Source organism: Salminus brasiliensis, chromosome 14 (genome assembly GCF_030463535.1).
Source record: "Salminus brasiliensis chromosome 14, fSalBra1.hap2, whole genome shotgun sequence".
NCBI classification, from domain to species: domain Eukaryota; kingdom Metazoa; phylum Chordata; class Actinopteri; order Characiformes; family Bryconidae; genus Salminus; species Salminus brasiliensis.
Window position 1 is genome coordinate 30,217,970 of NC_132891.1, and position 17,421 is coordinate 30,235,390.

Sequence of the window (17,421 nt, forward strand, 5' to 3'; positions counted from 1 at the left end):
AGAGGATTTTCCAGATCTTTTTTCAGGACAATTCCCATAACTCCCATACATGACAGCATACATACAGTCAGCATATTAAAAGCGTCTTAATTACTGGACGTGTAGTTCAACTTTTAGGACTCCTTAAATCTGTCAGGAGCAAATGACCTGCAGCTTAAGCCCATATCACTGACTGATGCTAGCTACCAAGGTACTGTTGCCAATATGTGTGAGGACAGTGCAGCCTTACAAGCTTCAATAATAAAGCATCAGTGGCAAAAACATGTAACTGAGTAGCTCAACAGCTCAGTTTTTTCAGGATCTCAGTAATATTTCCAGGACATTCTTTTTATAATATTTCTCAATTTTCCAAGAAAAATAGCATCAAAATTTTTAGGTTTTCCAGATTTTCGGGTGGGAACCCGATCATTTAGTAACGTTTATGAAATAGTATGTCATGTCATGTAGTTATGTCTGTGGTGTGGGCCAACGTACAGGCCTTTGTGGGTTAAAGTGTTAAAGCTTGGGATGCATCGAAATGGGAATAGTGGTTGGTGTGGTGCAACAGATAACACCACTACCTGCCACTGAGCTACCACACCATGTTGGAGACTGGGGTTCGATTCCCGGGCTGGGTGTCCTTGGGCAAGACTCCTAACACTACATTGGCCCACCTCTGTAATACGAGTTACCTTGTAAGTCGCTCTGGATAAGAGCGTCTGCTAAATGCCATAAATGTAAATGTAAATGGAACTGTCTGAATGGGCTTTATAGCTAAATATAACAATCATTATTTTTATTATTCTGCTAAAAAAATCAGTAAAATACAAAATAAGATACAAACATATTAGCATAGTAGCCCAACTGGACATCACCTAAACACCTGCTCTTCCACAGTACAAAGCCCTATCAACCAGACTATAATAAACATGATGGAGGGTGAGCACTGGATAAAGAACCCCCAGATTTTTTCCATCAAAACTGTGCAGCAGTGACTAGGTGAAACTGCAACCCCTATTTAAGGTGAGACTAGAAATTCAAATAAGAACTTACAACTTCAGCGTCACATCATGAAGCCTGTTTATACTTAGGTGTGCAAAATCAGCAGTAGTGCCATGTCTATAAGTTTAATAAATATGTCATCAAGGATTTGTTTGAAATATCAGTGGAATTTAATCATCTGATATTTATATATAATGATTAGGCCTCATGATTATGTCAATAATCATGCTGCTGAAAGTTACAGGAACCCAAAGTAGAAAATGATCTGTGCAAAAAAATCTTTAAATGTTACTGCCTTCATCCCACAGAACAGCTTGATTCTGTTCATATCAGTTAACTGGCCCAGATGATTCAGTAGCTGAAATCAAAAGGTTGATTTATAAAAAAAAAAACAGTGGAATTATTCCTTACCAACAAAGCCGGTCTTGTGCTCTGTGGTTTTGGCGATCATGCTGTAGTTGGGATAGCCGCCTACGAACAGCTCCTCGTTCAAATCCAGGCCTTGGAATTTCCCCTGTAGAGAGGCAGCAGATGTTCCCAATTTGAATTATGCCACAAGACACAGCTGTTCATCTCAGCCAATCCATCTTACAACGCTGTAAGAGAAAAACACGACCAGTAAAACACTGCACCTGGGAGCTGCCGTTAATGGGAGCCTGCTGGTCCACGATGAGGGATCCCTGCGTGCCGTTGCGGTACAGCTGCACTGTGTGGAACTCGCCGAGCTTTATTGCCGTGGGGTAGCGGATGGTGGCCATCCCTGAGCCCACGTCAAACCTGTAGGACAGATGATGGACAAGGCTGGGAATAAGCCAAATGTAGCTGTACCTTAAAGCATACCTCCCTGATTACCATCTATTTGCCTCAAACCAGACACATACGCTGTGTGTGTACATGCATCAGGACTTACTGTTGTACTACTGTAAATGTGCTGGTGCATGGCCTTCGATATCCATAATGCTTTACATCAGACATTGGAACTGTGCTATGAGGATTAGACTGCATGCATTGTGGGATGCTAGTGGGATTAATACCCTTCTAGGCAACACTGAGCACTGGCACCAACCATGCATACATCTGTACTGTCCTACTGAACCCACCTGAACTCGGGACGGCCGCCTACCAGTCCCAAGGAAATGAAATCGGCCCCCATCGTCTTCTTCTGCCCGTTATAGAGGATCATTCCTGGCGGAGCAAGAAAAGTGTAAGAGTAGTAAATGCATCGCCCAGCCAGACTGTTGCGCCTGGCCGGGTAAAAAAAACTGAGAGCTGAGCTGGAGCAGCATGCTGGAGGGGGCCTGAGCTGTATGAGGGTGTGAGTGGAAGCTGAGCTACAGTCACGCAGCATCTTACGCTGCCGGCCAGGGCCAAAACACGCGAGCAACATGCCAGGGCACATGCCATATCTTGGCCACAATGGTCCATGCCTCCTGATTTATTAGTCCAATCGCACCGATTCGACCAGTCGCTCACTCTGATTCTGAAACTCTTTGCCCAGTTATAGCGGAGTCAACAGGACTGTTATAATAATTAATATTGTAATGTGAAGTGTGCATGTAAAATGAATATATAAATGAACTTTAGCCTTATCCAACCTGTTAAACTAATAATAATATAAATAATAACAAACATTCTTTATAGTACACTGGTCTCAAGTGCCTCACAATTATGTGACAAAATCAATTAAACACATGACCTGACTTGTATATTAATACAAATAGCAGATAAAGAAAATGTAACAAAAAAAAAAAAAGAATACGAAGGACATATTAGTATATAAGATTAATATATATATATAAATGAAATGTTATATAATTAAATGATCTAATGTCTGTTAGACGTTACAATTTTTTTTCGTTAAAGTTCTAAAAACAAAGCTATGCTATGCTATTCAGAGCAGCCAATCAGAGCAGGGCTCATCATGTTGTTCATGAGCCCACAACAAAAGGAAAATGAGTGTTTGATTAGAGAGGTAAAATAACAGGATGGTGGTAGGGTTTCTCTATGGCGGTACAGATAACTGCTTGAAAACCAATATGTTCTCATTCTGAATGTCACTGGACTTTCTGCATTACAAGCTTATTAAAGAGCTGAAATATGAACTTTGCTATAGGCAAGCTAACACTGCTGCACCGTGGACTGACATCATCAGACTGGCTTCAACCAAACACCCTTATAGAAACCAGCAAACCTTGTCAAATGAGGTTAGATAAGGTTCTTTGGCAGTAGTAGAGTACAGTTTAAGTAGCTGGTATCATCATACAATAATATTTGACTTAATCTCATGAGACATCATTACAGCACACAGGAGTGTTATCCTGCTCATAGCATGGATGTAGCAGTGTTCATATTTGGGCTCATTAAAAACCTTGTAATTAGAAGAATTCCGTATATGTATAATGATATGTATCAAGGTTGGAACACACACTGAGAGCAGTGATTTTCCAGGTCAAAGAAAATGTAGGTCTGCGTAATGGCGACTACAGTTCTTTAGAGGTATTACGTTACAGCAATGACACGAAGGTGCAGGGGCGGGATAATCAAGTATATTGCAGCTGCCATTGGTATTTCAGACATCACTTACAATATACTTTATTCATCAGCATACAAGCATTCGCCAGGCCTCAATTACCTCACGTTCACGTCCTCACTTTGCAGGAATAAATGCATGAATCACAGGCATCAACAGAAGCTTTTGTTTCAGACAACATGCAGCATCCTACATGGCAATGTACTGAAGCATGAGAAGCGTGGATGCACTGGGGCAGACTTTGACCTCTTCACCATGCCTGTAAGCTCTTACAAGCCATCTTTCAAACCTACACTGCACCCTCTGTAAGGTTGGAAAGTGGTGCTGCTTAGCAATTTCTGCACGCTTCCAGACTTGTGTGACCACCTCTTAGTCAACAACACACAGTACTGGGATTGGTAAGCAGCCAGTGCCTCTGTGAGAGGCAGAGAGGAAGCCCTGCTGCACTGTAGCAGGGGTCTTTTCAGCAAAGTGTGCTCTTGCACTCACACTCAAGCACGCAGACTCACCGGCATACAAAATGAGACCTTCATACCAAAGGTAAGAGTTGGGGCAGAACAAAAGAAAGATTAAGTTTAAAAACAGAAAAATAATTTTTTTTTTAATATAACAATGTGGTACAGCATAAACTCGTTAATTAACTCCTTAATAACATGAACAATAAAAACAATGACTCGTATGACTGTAAAATATGGACAAGTTGTTGGGTTTTTTTTAGCAGTATTTGCAAAGATGAGAATGGTGACTGTCTAAGTCCAGTGTTTGTTAGCAATGCTAGCCTAGCATCTCCCATTCTAAACTAAGGAAGCACAAATCACAGACATGTCTTATCTGATCTACTGCATCTGGGTTAAGTGATCAATCATTTTCATTAAATTTTTTGACAAACTAGTCCTTTAAAGCCTGAGTTTCTGTAAGTTAAATAGTCATTCAGCGTCATTTCACATGAAATTCTAGAAAAAAATGGCATTTATTTTATTTTTACATCTGAATTCAACTGCAATATGTTCAATAAAGCATTAAATTAGGTACAGGCTAATATTTTGGCCAAAATAAAGAAAAAATGTAAAACTTTTTTAAAAATCTTTGCGGTCAAAAAAATAATAATAATAATTAAGAAAAATATATGTATATTTTATTTTGTCATGTCATTTTTTGTCTGAGCACAACAGCTGTCCATTAATGTTATGTGAACATTTGATAATGAATGGACTAACAGAAATGCTCTAATATTTATTTAAAATAATAAATAATAAATAATTTAAAATCTCTTAACATTAACTAACATTAATAGTTAAGAACTTTAGGCCATCTTTTGTAAAGTTACCATATCGAAAAAAAGACAGTGGCATTTATAAAATAAATATAAAATGGCAAAATATAAAAATAAAAAAGTGGTGAATTATTTTAGTGTCTATATACCACTACTGTGTTCAGTTCCTAGCAGTTTTTTCCCTTTTTATTCTGGTTTATAGCAAAATCGTTCAGCTGAACCGTGGCAAGATTCCCTGAATCAACTCCTAATGAATCACAATTCATGAATGTAGGAAATAAAGAAATCTGACTCTAACAGCTGCAAATAACTAAGACATTCTCAGTGATTCATTTCTAAATGATCCACTCACTTAAGGGACATCCTTACCGTCAACGTTGTCTGGCCTGAAGGTGATTTTGATGCTGAATGCTTTGTAGGAGTTCTTAATGGTGGGCAGAGTGAGGTACGAAAGAGGCTCCTGACTGAAGTAAGGCATCACTCGCTCTGTAAAACATACAGTGGTACAGATACAGCATAAAGCAAATATCAGCTCTTCAGTTTCAGTCTGTACAAGAATAGAATAAATGCTGATGGCTGTTGGTCCAACTATAAACTATAATCCGTAGCCTATAGGAGTCCCTATACACCAGTCATCAGTGGTCAGTTTCTGACCAGTTGTGTTGTTTGTTTAGGGCGTAAATAAAGGGCAAAGGGATGGATAACGAAGTTAAACTTGGATGGGGCTACAGCCTCTAACTATACAACCGAAAGATAGTCGTGTGACTATTGTCCCAAAATGCAGTCCGACAGTCACACTACTATTTGTATAGGGTTATCTTTCATTGGAATTACACTCAAAAACTGATCAGGTCATTTGAGTGGCTCAGCGGTCTAATGCGCTACCACTATATGGGTTTGAATCCAGAGCCAGGCCGCTCTGCCATCAGCAGCCAGAGTCTGAGAGAGCACAGTTGGCTGAGCTCTCTCCAGGTGGGTAGATATTGGCCGGCACAGGCGTCTGTTAGCTGGTGTGGCAGAGTTGTTAAGCCAGTGCTTTCCTCTGAGTATATCCTGAGTAATAAATGTGGGGGTGTCTTAACTGTCCAAGAAAATTGCATTTCTATGAATTACATTTCTCAAAGATGTTTCTTTTCATGTAGTTTTATGTGTTTAGTTGTATGACCTCCATCTCTTAATATCGATCAAATGAAGATCAAATGTTTAAACAGTTTTCATGGGTGTCCTCATTTGTTCAAAGTGGACAAGCGCACTGCAAGACTCTCACAGTATTACAGCATCCTTACACAATCCCACACAGAACCAAAGCCCTACTTTCACTGAGGTCCGATTATAGAGGAGCGCTGCACTAAAGTGCTTCACTAAAGCATGACTTCTGCAGAGCAGCTATGTAGAGTAATTATAGATGAGCTGCCTGCAGAAGACTGTGTCTGTCAGTACAATTACAGAGAGCTTCAAGTTTGATGGATTTCCTTTCCTGTAATAGAAAGCTGGAGAGAATGACTCACCGTGCACTATGAGCTTGGTAAAGGCCTGCACTTTGCCCTGCTTGTTGGAGGCCGTACACACATAGGTGCCGGAATCCTCATGGGCGACGTCTGGTACGGTCAGCACGTGGGCGTCCTGCACACACTTCGGCGCCAGCTCTCCATCCAACTAAAAGTAGGGGACACGTTGTTATAAAGTGAGGCTATTGTTGGCGTCTGAGTGTGACAGAGTGTAGTAGGGTAATTAAGGCAGTACGTAAAAGTAAAGGTGCTACATGCGTGTTTTTGAGCAGTACCATAAAAAACATTTTTATAAATAAGATGTACAGCATGTATGAAGAACCTTTTAAAGGTTTAAAGAAATGAATGTAAAAGTTCTCATAGCTAACCTATGGTAGGTGATTTGGCTTGCTAGGTTTTGCTTTGTAGCTTGTTAGCTTTTGGTTAAACTGGATGATTTAGCTTTAGCTCGCTAGTTAGGTTTCTCAAAATTCTTAGATGGTACTGAATGAATCTGTTAAAGCTGTTGGAGGAAAAACATCTGGACTGGTAAAGGTGTCGCTGACATAGTGCCGCAATACCCAAGATTAGCACAACCCAGCTCACGTGGGAATAGGACAACGATGGTGAAATATAGGGGTTATTGATTGGTAAATGAAGCACGTCTGATGCAGCAGACAGTGTACATGTATAGTGAACTGGGTTTGAAATGTCTGGGGGTTTAATGGTTACAAGAACTACCTTGGACCATGTGATGGTAGGAACTGGGTATCCAGATGCAATGCAGGGGAAGACTGCAGTGGAGCCAACAGTCACTTCTTTAGTCTCAGGCTGAGCAGCAATCTGGGGCAGAGCTTTAATACACAAAGATTTCATAAGGGATGACCAACAGCCAGACTCATCTAAAAAAAAAGAAACAGACTATTCTATTGAGTTTTCTCATAATATTGGTACACTGTTACTTACACTGGATGTTGAGCACCACTGTGGACTGCACAGAGCCCACGTCATTGGTGGCGGTACAGCGGTACTGTCCAGCGTCGGCCTCGGCCACCTGTACAATCCTCAACATTCCCCCCTTCACTTGCACGTGATCAGGCAGTGAGCCTCCAACCTTACTCCAGCGTATCGTGGGCTTGGGCTCGCCGATGGCCTGACACTCAAACTCCACCGAGTTGCCCACCATGACCGTCTGCACGGATGTGCGCACGTTGATCATGACTTTGGGCAGAGCTGTGGCACACACAGATACACAAACACCACCCGGTCAGAGCAGGACAGCTGAGGGCCACGGTTGATAAGTCCGGGATGCATGACCCCCTGTGGTAAGAACTTTTAGAAGGGTTTTAAATCAACAACCAAGAGGAGACTAGACATGTGGTTAGCAGACCTTGAATGGTGAGCTTAGCGCTATCCTGGGCCTGTCCGTAAGCACTGGTGGCTCTGCAGATGTAGATGCCCTCGTTGCTCTTTTCGAGGTTCTCAATCCTGCTCCACAAATGCCACAAAAGAGATTAGAAAAAAAGAGATTTGAGGGTTCATGTAAAACTACAAATGCAGTCAGAAAGAAACTTTCAGAATATCCTATTTTCAGCCTTTTTTTAAATCATAGTTATTATTCGTTATTATTATTATATATTTTGAATGAATCCATTCTTCCCTCCACCGAGAAAGTGTTCCTCATGCCACCTGCTGCTACACAAGTAAAAATCATTATTAAGTATTACCCCCTTGCCAACAGTTGGAGATGTGATTTCACTTCCATGAAATTCTGCACCTTTTCTCCAACTAACTTTTGCTCATTGAGGCTAAAAAGGTCCGTTTAAATTCATAAGGACACAGGACCTGTTTATCCTCCTGAGACCTGGACTTTTGCTTGGTGTGCATTTTTAATTTCCCCTATTTGGAATTAGTAGGACCTAACAAGTATAAACACTAAACTTAGTCTTTGTATAGGAAATTGTTTTTTGTATAGGAAGTTGTGTTTTGCCCTTATATGAGACCAAAGGGACAAAAAATAAGTGTCATGGTGCAGAGAAGCAGAAATGTAATGTCCCCATATGACGATGCAGTGTATCAAGAGGTTAAAAATGCACCAATATTGTTTGGATGTTCTTTGGAAAACCTTCTGCAGGTGACCTTTTTATTTAGTGAAGGTCATTTTTGTGCAGGTATCGCTGCACAGTAGAACAGTGCTCCAACTCAGTCAGATAAACCTTCCAAAGCAATCATATTTGAATGCTCAACGTCCTCAACCGTTATATTACAAACTGAAGAAACGGCCACCTGAAAACACTTTACTGTTTTCTTATAGCGTCCTCCAGTCACACACCTTTTTGGTGCAGTATACAGACATGAAAACTCATGTGCAGTCAAGAAATGTTCAAAAACCAATTTTAACATGATCATTCTGGCACACTCCGAATAAAACACAAGGCAAGACTCCTGTTTTCTGTTGGGCAGACATCTATGTTTGAGACCACAACATTTATCATAAACAGAGGCCAGTCGATCAACTTTACCAATCATTTGTGTAGCGCATAGTGCTTGGACCCCAGTGATTGCCGCCCTCGATATAATTAGTAGGCTGCGTCTAAGCTGTCAGCATTAACGATAGCCTGCTGAAACATTATAGATTTATTTCAAATAAACACTGGAAGAAGCTGAGTGTGTTGGCAGCTGCTTATCTGTGTTTGAAACCCACTTCAGTTGACCATAGCCTGACCTCAGCACTTCCTTAGGTCTCACTGAGCTACAAAATAAAACATGACCCAAATACACAGAAGAATTCAACAAATTTAAGATGTTTACTTTTCAAAGGTGCTTTTTAAAATGTGTTATGTTTAGGCCACGCCCACTTCTGTTTCAAATAAGTATTTTTAGCACAGAAAGTATCACATCATGTCGGTTTAATTTTAAACAAGCATTAACACAGTCTGCTTATACAAGAGCATCCTGGACATGGCGTCTGTTGTTACCCACCTCAGAACTCCATCTTTGACGTGGTGATTGGGTGGCAGGGCCCCTCCCTCTTTCAGCCACTCGAGTTTGATATCTGGGCCACCGATAGCTGAGCAGGTGAACTCCACTGCACTGCCCAGAGCCTTCACGTCCACCTGGGGGGAGACGCGCACCGACAGGGGCGCTGACCACAGAACAAGATTGAACTCCAGGAAAGGGGATCGCTGCAGTTTAGTAAGTTTCCCTAAATGTAGTTATCAACATGTAGGGCCCTAATCTTTGTGTGATTTGAATGAAGAGCCTATTATATTAAATAAATAAATAAATAAAAAGAAATTATTATATAGAAAGAATAGGGGAAAATGGAAGTACATATTCCCAGCTAACATGCTCATGTGGGGCTCACAAGTATGGAACATGGGCATGGGCTCTGAGTGGGTTTGTGTGTGTTGTGACTGGGACCCAGCTGGGCTTCTGAAATGGGCCCCATTGTTAAATCCCACCATAATCTCACATGGGTCCCATCTAGGCCTCATGTGCAGTATACAACCCAAAAGAAGGGCCCATGTTTAACCCCTCCTGTTCTTATCACTGACCCTGGTGGGACCCTGGTGGGCAACCATGTGTGGGGCCGACATGTAACCCATGGAAGTTTCTGGTTCCCAGTTGAGCTAACCATACAGAGCCCTCATTGGCATGTTATCCAAAATTACGTAATTGGACTGCATTTGGTACCCATTTAATAGTGTGGTGTGATGTGGTGGGCGGATCTACTCACATCTCACAGACACTTTAGCTGTGGCCTCACTGTGGCCAACTTTGTTGCTGGCCACACACTTATAGGTGCCGGCGTCACTGGGGGCAGCCAGGTTAATCTGGAGATCACTTCCCTGCTGCTCGGCTTTGATGGGCAGGCTCCCGTCCACTTTGCTCCACTCAAAGCGTAAGGGTGGGGTGCCATGGGCCAGGCACTGTAGTCTGATGACTTCTCCCACTCGCACGGCCACGTCATCAGGCAGCAGGGTGGTGTACGGTGGGGCTGAGGCAGAACCACACACACACATTATGACATTAGAGAGCAGTAGAATGCAAGAGCTATACTTCAAAACGGCACTATGGCTGACGCAGTGCATAACATGCAGATTAGCTTCATAGTGGTCACCTAATCTACGCCTAATTTACAGTAGCATGCAAATGTTTGGGCAAAAGTATTTTTACAGTACCAGAGATGACCCATTTCAAATGAATAGGCTACTTCTATAGTCAACGCTTTTAGCCTGCTGGTGCATTGAGCTTGAACAGAAATACTGAACTCACTCTCCACATCCAGCATGATGGTAGCTTCGCTGGTGCCCATGTGGTTGGTGACATTGCAGATGTACTGTCCAGAGTCCTGTCGTCCCACGGTGGGCAGTATCAGACTGCCATTGACGATCTTATGTTTCCAGGGAAGAGGTGCGCGTAGCTTAGACCAACTGATCGAGGGCTTCGGGAATCCTAGGAACAACAGAGGCTATTAAGCACTCTTTGTGCGCCACTTAACTCTATACAACCACACTGTATGGTTCTACCAGGATGAACTGTTCCCAGTTCCATAGACATTGTAACTGTTGTTGTTTATGGTCATATTACAGTACCTTCAGTACAGCGTAATGCCAGCACTTACCATGACCATCACAGTGCAGGGTGGTGGTTGAACCCTCTACTACAACCAGCATAGGCTCACGCACGCTGGCCCGTGGTACAGTGGGCACCTGAGGTCCGCCTTCCACAATCACTTCAATCCGAGTCTCTGTTGTGCCCTGGTTGTTCTGCGCTGTACAAACGTACGTACCGCTATCTTCAGGACGCGCAACCAGGATCTGAAGAAAGGAAGTAGGTCATTTTCTCATAATCCCAGTTACCCAGTCGTCTCCAGTATATGCCTAGATAGAGACTTTTCTAATATTTTGTTTAACCCGTTCAGATCAACACAAAAAAACAGCTCTTTCTGCTGGTAAAGGAGCGTGAAAGGCAATTTAAAAAATGTTTTACAAATATAGAAAGGACAAAGAATGACAATATAGAAAGACACAAATAATAAGAAGTGCAAAAACATAAAAACATGAATACAGTATTTTAAATTCACCTTATTATTGCTAAAAAAAAAAACAATAATACATGTTTCCATATTAATCTAAACTTCTGTTCAGTCAGAAGCAAAAGCAGTGCATGCAACACTGAAGGCAGCAAAAAGACAAAAAGCCATTTTGCCCAATTTTTACACACTTGTTAGGTCTCCATGTATCACACAATGCTACTAGTAGTGTGTTGTTGAAGGCCACTGCTGCTAAACCCAACATCGTTGACAGCTGAACACGCTTGGAGAACACTAACTCTTAATACTGTAACATAAGCTAACAGATTCCCCCCGCACTGGCTAGCTTAGTGTTAAATGATGGGCAACCTGAGCGTGTGAGGCCAGTTATGCTCTCCTGGACTAGTTCCCATGGATGGCTGTGGCATCACCAGGGATCTTTAGAAGCAAACTTGTTGGTACCGTATGTAAATCGGATGTAAATCTCATAATGTCACTAATTAGGTAATTAATTGTGTAGATTTACAGTTGAAGACGGATAAGGACAATGTAAAAGAGGGTGCAGGACTTCTGCAATACTTCCATTAACAAAATGTTGTGAAAACCAATAGCTCAATACTGACCTGCATGACAGCATTGGACTCCATGGGCACAGGGCTACTCAGCATGATCTTGCGGGCATTGTCCAGTCTGTGCCAGCTGACAGACGGCCGTGGTTCTCCAGCTGCCTGGCACTCCAGGTTAATGGGGTCACCCACTTTCACATGCACCGGGCTTGTGGGGGTCACTGTGGTTCTGGGGGATTCTAAAGAGCCAGAGACATAATGAACATACTGAAAATAATCATCTTTAGTGAATAAATAAATATATAGAACTGTGAGGTCTGTGGTGCTGTGAGTTCAGAGCCTCTCAGGGAGGGTTCAACATTACTGTACCTCTCACAATCAGAGACACAATGCTGTGAGTGATTCCAAACAGGTTGCTGGCCACGCAGCGGTATGTGCCCTGGTTCTTTCCCTGGGCATTAGCAATGGTAATCACTGATCCATCTGGGCCAATCTTCACGTTATCTACAACAAAACAGGCTTACCTGGTTAAAATGACAAAGGTTTAAAGTGTTCTTGTTGTAAAAGGGCTTAATAATGAGGTGGTGATTGGAGAAAACCATGAGCCCTGGCTAAGACTGCAGGGATTGGTTGAAAACTCTTGGGATCCTTTAAAACCTAATCTGTCTGTGTTGTGCAGGATAGCAAAGGAAGTCATTCATTGAGCAGAAAAGGTGTACCTGGGAGGGGCTGGTTATTGGTAAGTTTCCACTCCAAGCGGACCGGTTGGGCTCCACTGTACACTCTGCACCTGAAGCTGGCTGTCTCTCCTTGCTTTACCGCTGCACTGTGGGGCTCAATGGAAATGATGGGGCTCTGGAGACCTTCTCCAGGTACGAAAAACAACAGTCAACACACAGCTCAGGACAACACGTACAGTACAGTCAAAACTTGGACACCCTTTTTTACTGAAGGGTTTTCGTCATCAGAGCTTTGGAATTGTGCAGTGACAAAAAATTCTAAAGAAGTCAAACTACATTAACAGACCTAATTAAAATGTTTGTAGACACACAGGTGGTATTTATTTGTAGATAACTCACATTTTGTTGCAGTATAGCACCTGAAACCAAAACTGTAATAAGACCCTGCAGACGATGCTAGTAATTGCAGCAGTATACATATTCCCTGTCTGAGGAGTAAAGTGCACTGTAAAGCCTCTAAATCCTATACATGTTTGGTCACATGATGCTGTAATAGGACTGTACTTTCTTATTCTCCAAGTTTCTTATTCTCTAGCTTCCCAGTGACAAAACGTGAAAGTACAAGGTTTGCTAATATTAACATCATCAACACTAGCTTCAGAAATTGCAAATATTTAGAGATACACTCTCATTGTTTTATTATTTACTCATAAAATCTCAGCATCTTCTCAATTTTTGCATTAAATCCACCCCTACAGGCACTTGCAAGTACGATAATACATGTTATATTTTAAAATGTTCAGAACAATACCAGCTATAACTAGAATGAGACTCCATGTGATCTTAAATTCCACCATTTAAGTAAACTGCCATTTCTTAATTACATTATGAGCTGAGGAAATTTCTTAATTACATTATGAAAGAGGCTACCTGAAAACGCTCTGCTACTTTATTACAGCCTGCTCTTACAGCTTGTGGGCATCAATTATTTTATTTTAGGCAGCTAATTAGAGGAGCCAATGGGTGCTGATTGTGACAAACATTTGTTTATAGTCGACTTGAACCTTGTTAAAACTATTCATACAAACCACATACAGCAACATGTTCTGAGTGTTCTTCACTGGCAGATATTAATGTAGTGTTGGCAGCGAATCAGTGTGTCGTGTGGCATAGAGTTAATGCAATGCAGAACATGCAGGGTTTAGGTAATGATGGGTGTGCTCTGAATGAGGCCTCTCATGGTGCATCATGGTACACTTGGTTTTCTTCATCCAGACTGAAAGACACGTGAACCTCAAATGTGAAGCTGCTGTGTGAGTAAGATGCTTACGGGAGGACTCGGAGGTCACAGAGACAAACACAGATGCCTTGTGGATGCGCGGGCCGCCTTCCACCCTGCAGATGTACTCTCCTGAGTCCTCCTGAGAGGCTCGCACGATACGCAACTGCGTTCCAAAAACCTACACACACACCCACACACACACACACACACACACAAGTACAGTCACATAGTGTCATGCTTGCTTGAGTGTCTAGTTTAAACCAGTGAAAAATATACCCATTTATATAGAAAAATATATACATCCATTTAAAGGGGGTGCTAAACATGCACAGCCTATATTTTGAAAGTTTACAACTGATTATAAAAGATTAAACATAGATTTTACATGTGTTTTAGACTATAATATATATATATATATATATATATATATATATATATATATATATATATATATTAGGGCAAAACATATTAGTCTTAAAGGCAAACCAATTGCAAGGATTAATAAAAAATTATTGTATTATGTGATACTTATTTGCTCCAATATAATACTTTTTTTTTCTATTTACAAATGTACTTACAAATGTGCTACATATGACTACATAAAGTAAGCTCCATCTGAACATTTATTATTTATTATTGAACATTAATTATTGTTTTATGCATTATTTCCATTGATTTCCAAAGATTTCCATTAATTTTTTATCAACGATGTGCCTAGAGAGCAACAGTGACTGCAGGTTTCAATCAATGACTGAACAGAACATATATTATATATGTCTAGTCCATAGAGTTCATAGATTCTTGTTACAGTGGAGGCTTTCAAAGGGAACTGGAGTTCCACCTTTTCGCTCCTGGTTGATTAATCCACAGATCTCCAACAAGTGTTGTCCAGAATAGTGTGCTGTAGGTACCGTATTTCAAAGAGAGGAGCTACAATGGCAGATTCTATCAAAGCAGCACACAGCACATGAGCAGCTTGACCTCTGTCTGGAGCTGTGGCTGGAAAATGCAATGACTGCATTGGAAAAGTTCAGGTTCAGCCCGAGTAAATAGCTTTATACAGCACTGTGCAAAGGAATGAAAAAGTTGCTTATCTGGGCAGTAAGTGTTTCTTTGCTCAGTGAAACACTAATATTAGAATCAATGCTAGTCACTGTGTTCATTACTACATCTCCAAAGCTCTCCTTATGGGAGTCTAGCATTATTTAAAGTTATCATCCTACATTTGGAGATGAAGGGGGTAGAGAATTTTAAAACTGTGCAAAAGGAAGGTCACCTACCTTTTCTCTTATTGCACAAGGTTGACTTCGGGCTTAGGTTATCTGACTAAACTAGACTCGACTAATAACTCCTGCCTGGTGGAACTGCCCTCCCCTTACTGTCTGAACTTGAACACAAACCTGGTGGTGGTAGGAGAGATAACCATTGGTTCTGCTCCATATGACAGAAGGAGGAGGATTTCCTGGGACAACGCAGTTCAGGTCCAGCGTTTCTCCCTCCACCACAGTGGGTTCAGAGGGCTGGATGGTGATATCATTTGTAACACGGCCTCCTAAAGGCAAAAAGTAACATTGTTTAGTCTTTTAAAGATATGATGACTTGATGATAACTCCTAGCAGATGTAGTGCAGAGTAGAAATGTGTCTTTTGGCTGAATGTCTCTGTTTTAATTTCTACCTTATGTTCCATAAACAGTGTGTAAAAATGCACCTGGGGTCATTTACAACTGCATGTCTGGTTCTGGTTGGCCATGGTTGAACATGTCTCCACCAGTAATGTTATATTGTGCTGGATTGTTTTAGTGTCAGCAGATCATTACTGGATATTGCTAGCAATCCAACATGTGCACATAGCCAACAATTCAACAGTTTACCTCAAATACTATGAATAGAGTGTTCGTGGTTAAAAAATTACTTGATTGGAAACTGGGAACAGATGAGGCCTCAAACCGGACAACATGGCCTAAACACCCAGAGTTAGTGTTAGTGCCGGCTGTGCTCACAAGTAACATGCACATTAATGCTAATGCTAAGTCTGAATAGGATTCATAGCATTAAAGTGTTGGAAAAATCTCAGCAACACGATCAAGTAAACATGAGCCAGGATTTCCAACCAAGAAGATTTCCAACCAATATCTTGGCTCCCAATAAATTGCTTGGTTCGTGCATGTGACATCACAGCAACAATGAACTCAGGAAACTTCAGCAGTCCATATTATGAGCCTTTTTACTCACAGATTACTGGTTTACCTTCAACTATAGTGACCTCGATGCGAGCCTCGGAGGAGCCCACGGCGTTGGTCCCTACGCAGAGGTATGTGCCACCATCTGACCTCTTCATGTTAGGGATGGTCAGAGTGCCGAAGTCAGTGCGCTCCACACGGGCCTATGGGGGGGATGGGGATGGGCGGGGGTGAGTGTGAGTTAAGCGTGATGCGTCCACAACATATTGCAATCAATGACGTAAACAGCAAGAGCCAGTTTGCCTCCATCCTCACCTCAGATCTTACCTGACATGATCCAAGCAGGACTATTTCAAGTACATACAGACACACTGTTCTTTTACACTGAGTGGCGTGGAAGCTTTGGAAGCGCTTGTGGGACAGTAATGTAGTTTTACAGGCTTGTTTTTGATGGGTGTGATGCGGCTTGTGCTTATATGTCTCGGGTACAGTATAAGGCGTGAATGTTAAGACTCCAGGTAGGCCAGATCTCTATTCAATAATAATCACTGATTGCAATTATGAATTAATAGCATCAGTGTAGCTGATTAGACATTTAACAAAGTGAGATGTTATAGGATGACAAGGACAGAACATGGTTAGAGGGGTTGTTATTATTTTTCTAAAACTCGTTTTCGGCTCATTTCTCATTTTCATGTACTTTTAAAAAATAAAATAAATAAAACATAAAATAATCTGTGAATCAACTTTTGAAACTCTTCTCAAAGCCTGGCTTTTCACCCAGGCTAACACTCCATACTATTATTACTATTTTGAACTCATCATAATAACTAAGAACTGATGATTAGGCCAGATCAACGTCATATCCACCATCATCTCCATCATCATAATCATAAGCCTGAGAGATACCAAAATATGCACGTTAGAGAAGAAGCTGAGGGGAAGGGGTGGAATTTGTCCGGCCCGTGTGGCATCCGGGGCCCAAAGCTGCTTAGCTGTGAAGCGCTGAAGCGTGAGGGCACCGAGCGGCTCTGTCTGAAACCCACTGGTATACTTTGAAAGCCGCCCAATGGCCAGAGCACACACAGTTTCTGCGTGGCCGCACGGCAGACCTGAGAAAGAAAAGCTTGGAAAACAGAGCCAATGCCGTGGCGCCCTGAGGTCAAAAACAAAAACACAGCCCACAGAGACCCCCGGCTCTCCAGAACGATGGAGCGGCCCAGCCTCTTACATAACCCCAATCAATCGGTACCATGACCCCAGTCCTGGTCCTAGAATAGCACTGTCCTGTATTTTGTGGTATTTGCATTGCGATCAAAATAAGTGCAAGTAATAAACCTGAACAAGTTGGCCCAATTTATAGGTCTGTACGTTCTCTCATAACATGGGAAACAGGTGTTTGT

The 17,421-nt window shown here is 41.7% G+C and overlaps 1 protein-coding gene across 1 annotated transcript in view; it reads right to left on the reverse strand.

Annotated features, from left to right (window-relative positions):
* hspg2 (heparan sulfate proteoglycan 2) overlaps positions 1-17,421 on the reverse strand; it is a 143,175-nt gene that overhangs the window by 17,005 nt on the left and 108,749 nt on the right. Inside the window, exons 50-68 of the mRNA XM_072696888.1 lie at positions 16,086-16,221; positions 15,238-15,389; positions 13,886-14,015; positions 12,595-12,741; positions 12,245-12,379; positions 11,933-12,114; positions 10,899-11,094; positions 10,550-10,729; positions 10,011-10,271; positions 9,254-9,416; positions 7,662-7,759; positions 7,238-7,504; positions 7,013-7,125; positions 6,293-6,440; positions 5,154-5,270; positions 4,021-4,038; positions 2,082-2,166; positions 1,614-1,758; positions 1,393-1,495 (exon numbers count right to left, since the gene is read on the reverse strand). Coding sequence (XP_072552989.1) covers positions 1,393-1,495; positions 1,614-1,758; positions 2,082-2,166; positions 4,021-4,038; positions 5,154-5,270; positions 6,293-6,440; positions 7,013-7,125; positions 7,238-7,504; positions 7,662-7,759; positions 9,254-9,416; positions 10,011-10,271; positions 10,550-10,729; positions 10,899-11,094; positions 11,933-12,114; positions 12,245-12,379; positions 12,595-12,741; positions 13,886-14,015; positions 15,238-15,389; positions 16,086-16,221 — 2,776 coding nt within the window. The remainder of the gene's footprint in view (positions 1-1,392; positions 1,496-1,613; positions 1,759-2,081; positions 2,167-4,020; positions 4,039-5,153; positions 5,271-6,292; positions 6,441-7,012; positions 7,126-7,237; positions 7,505-7,661; positions 7,760-9,253; positions 9,417-10,010; positions 10,272-10,549; positions 10,730-10,898; positions 11,095-11,932; positions 12,115-12,244; positions 12,380-12,594; positions 12,742-13,885; positions 14,016-15,237; positions 15,390-16,085; positions 16,222-17,421) is intronic.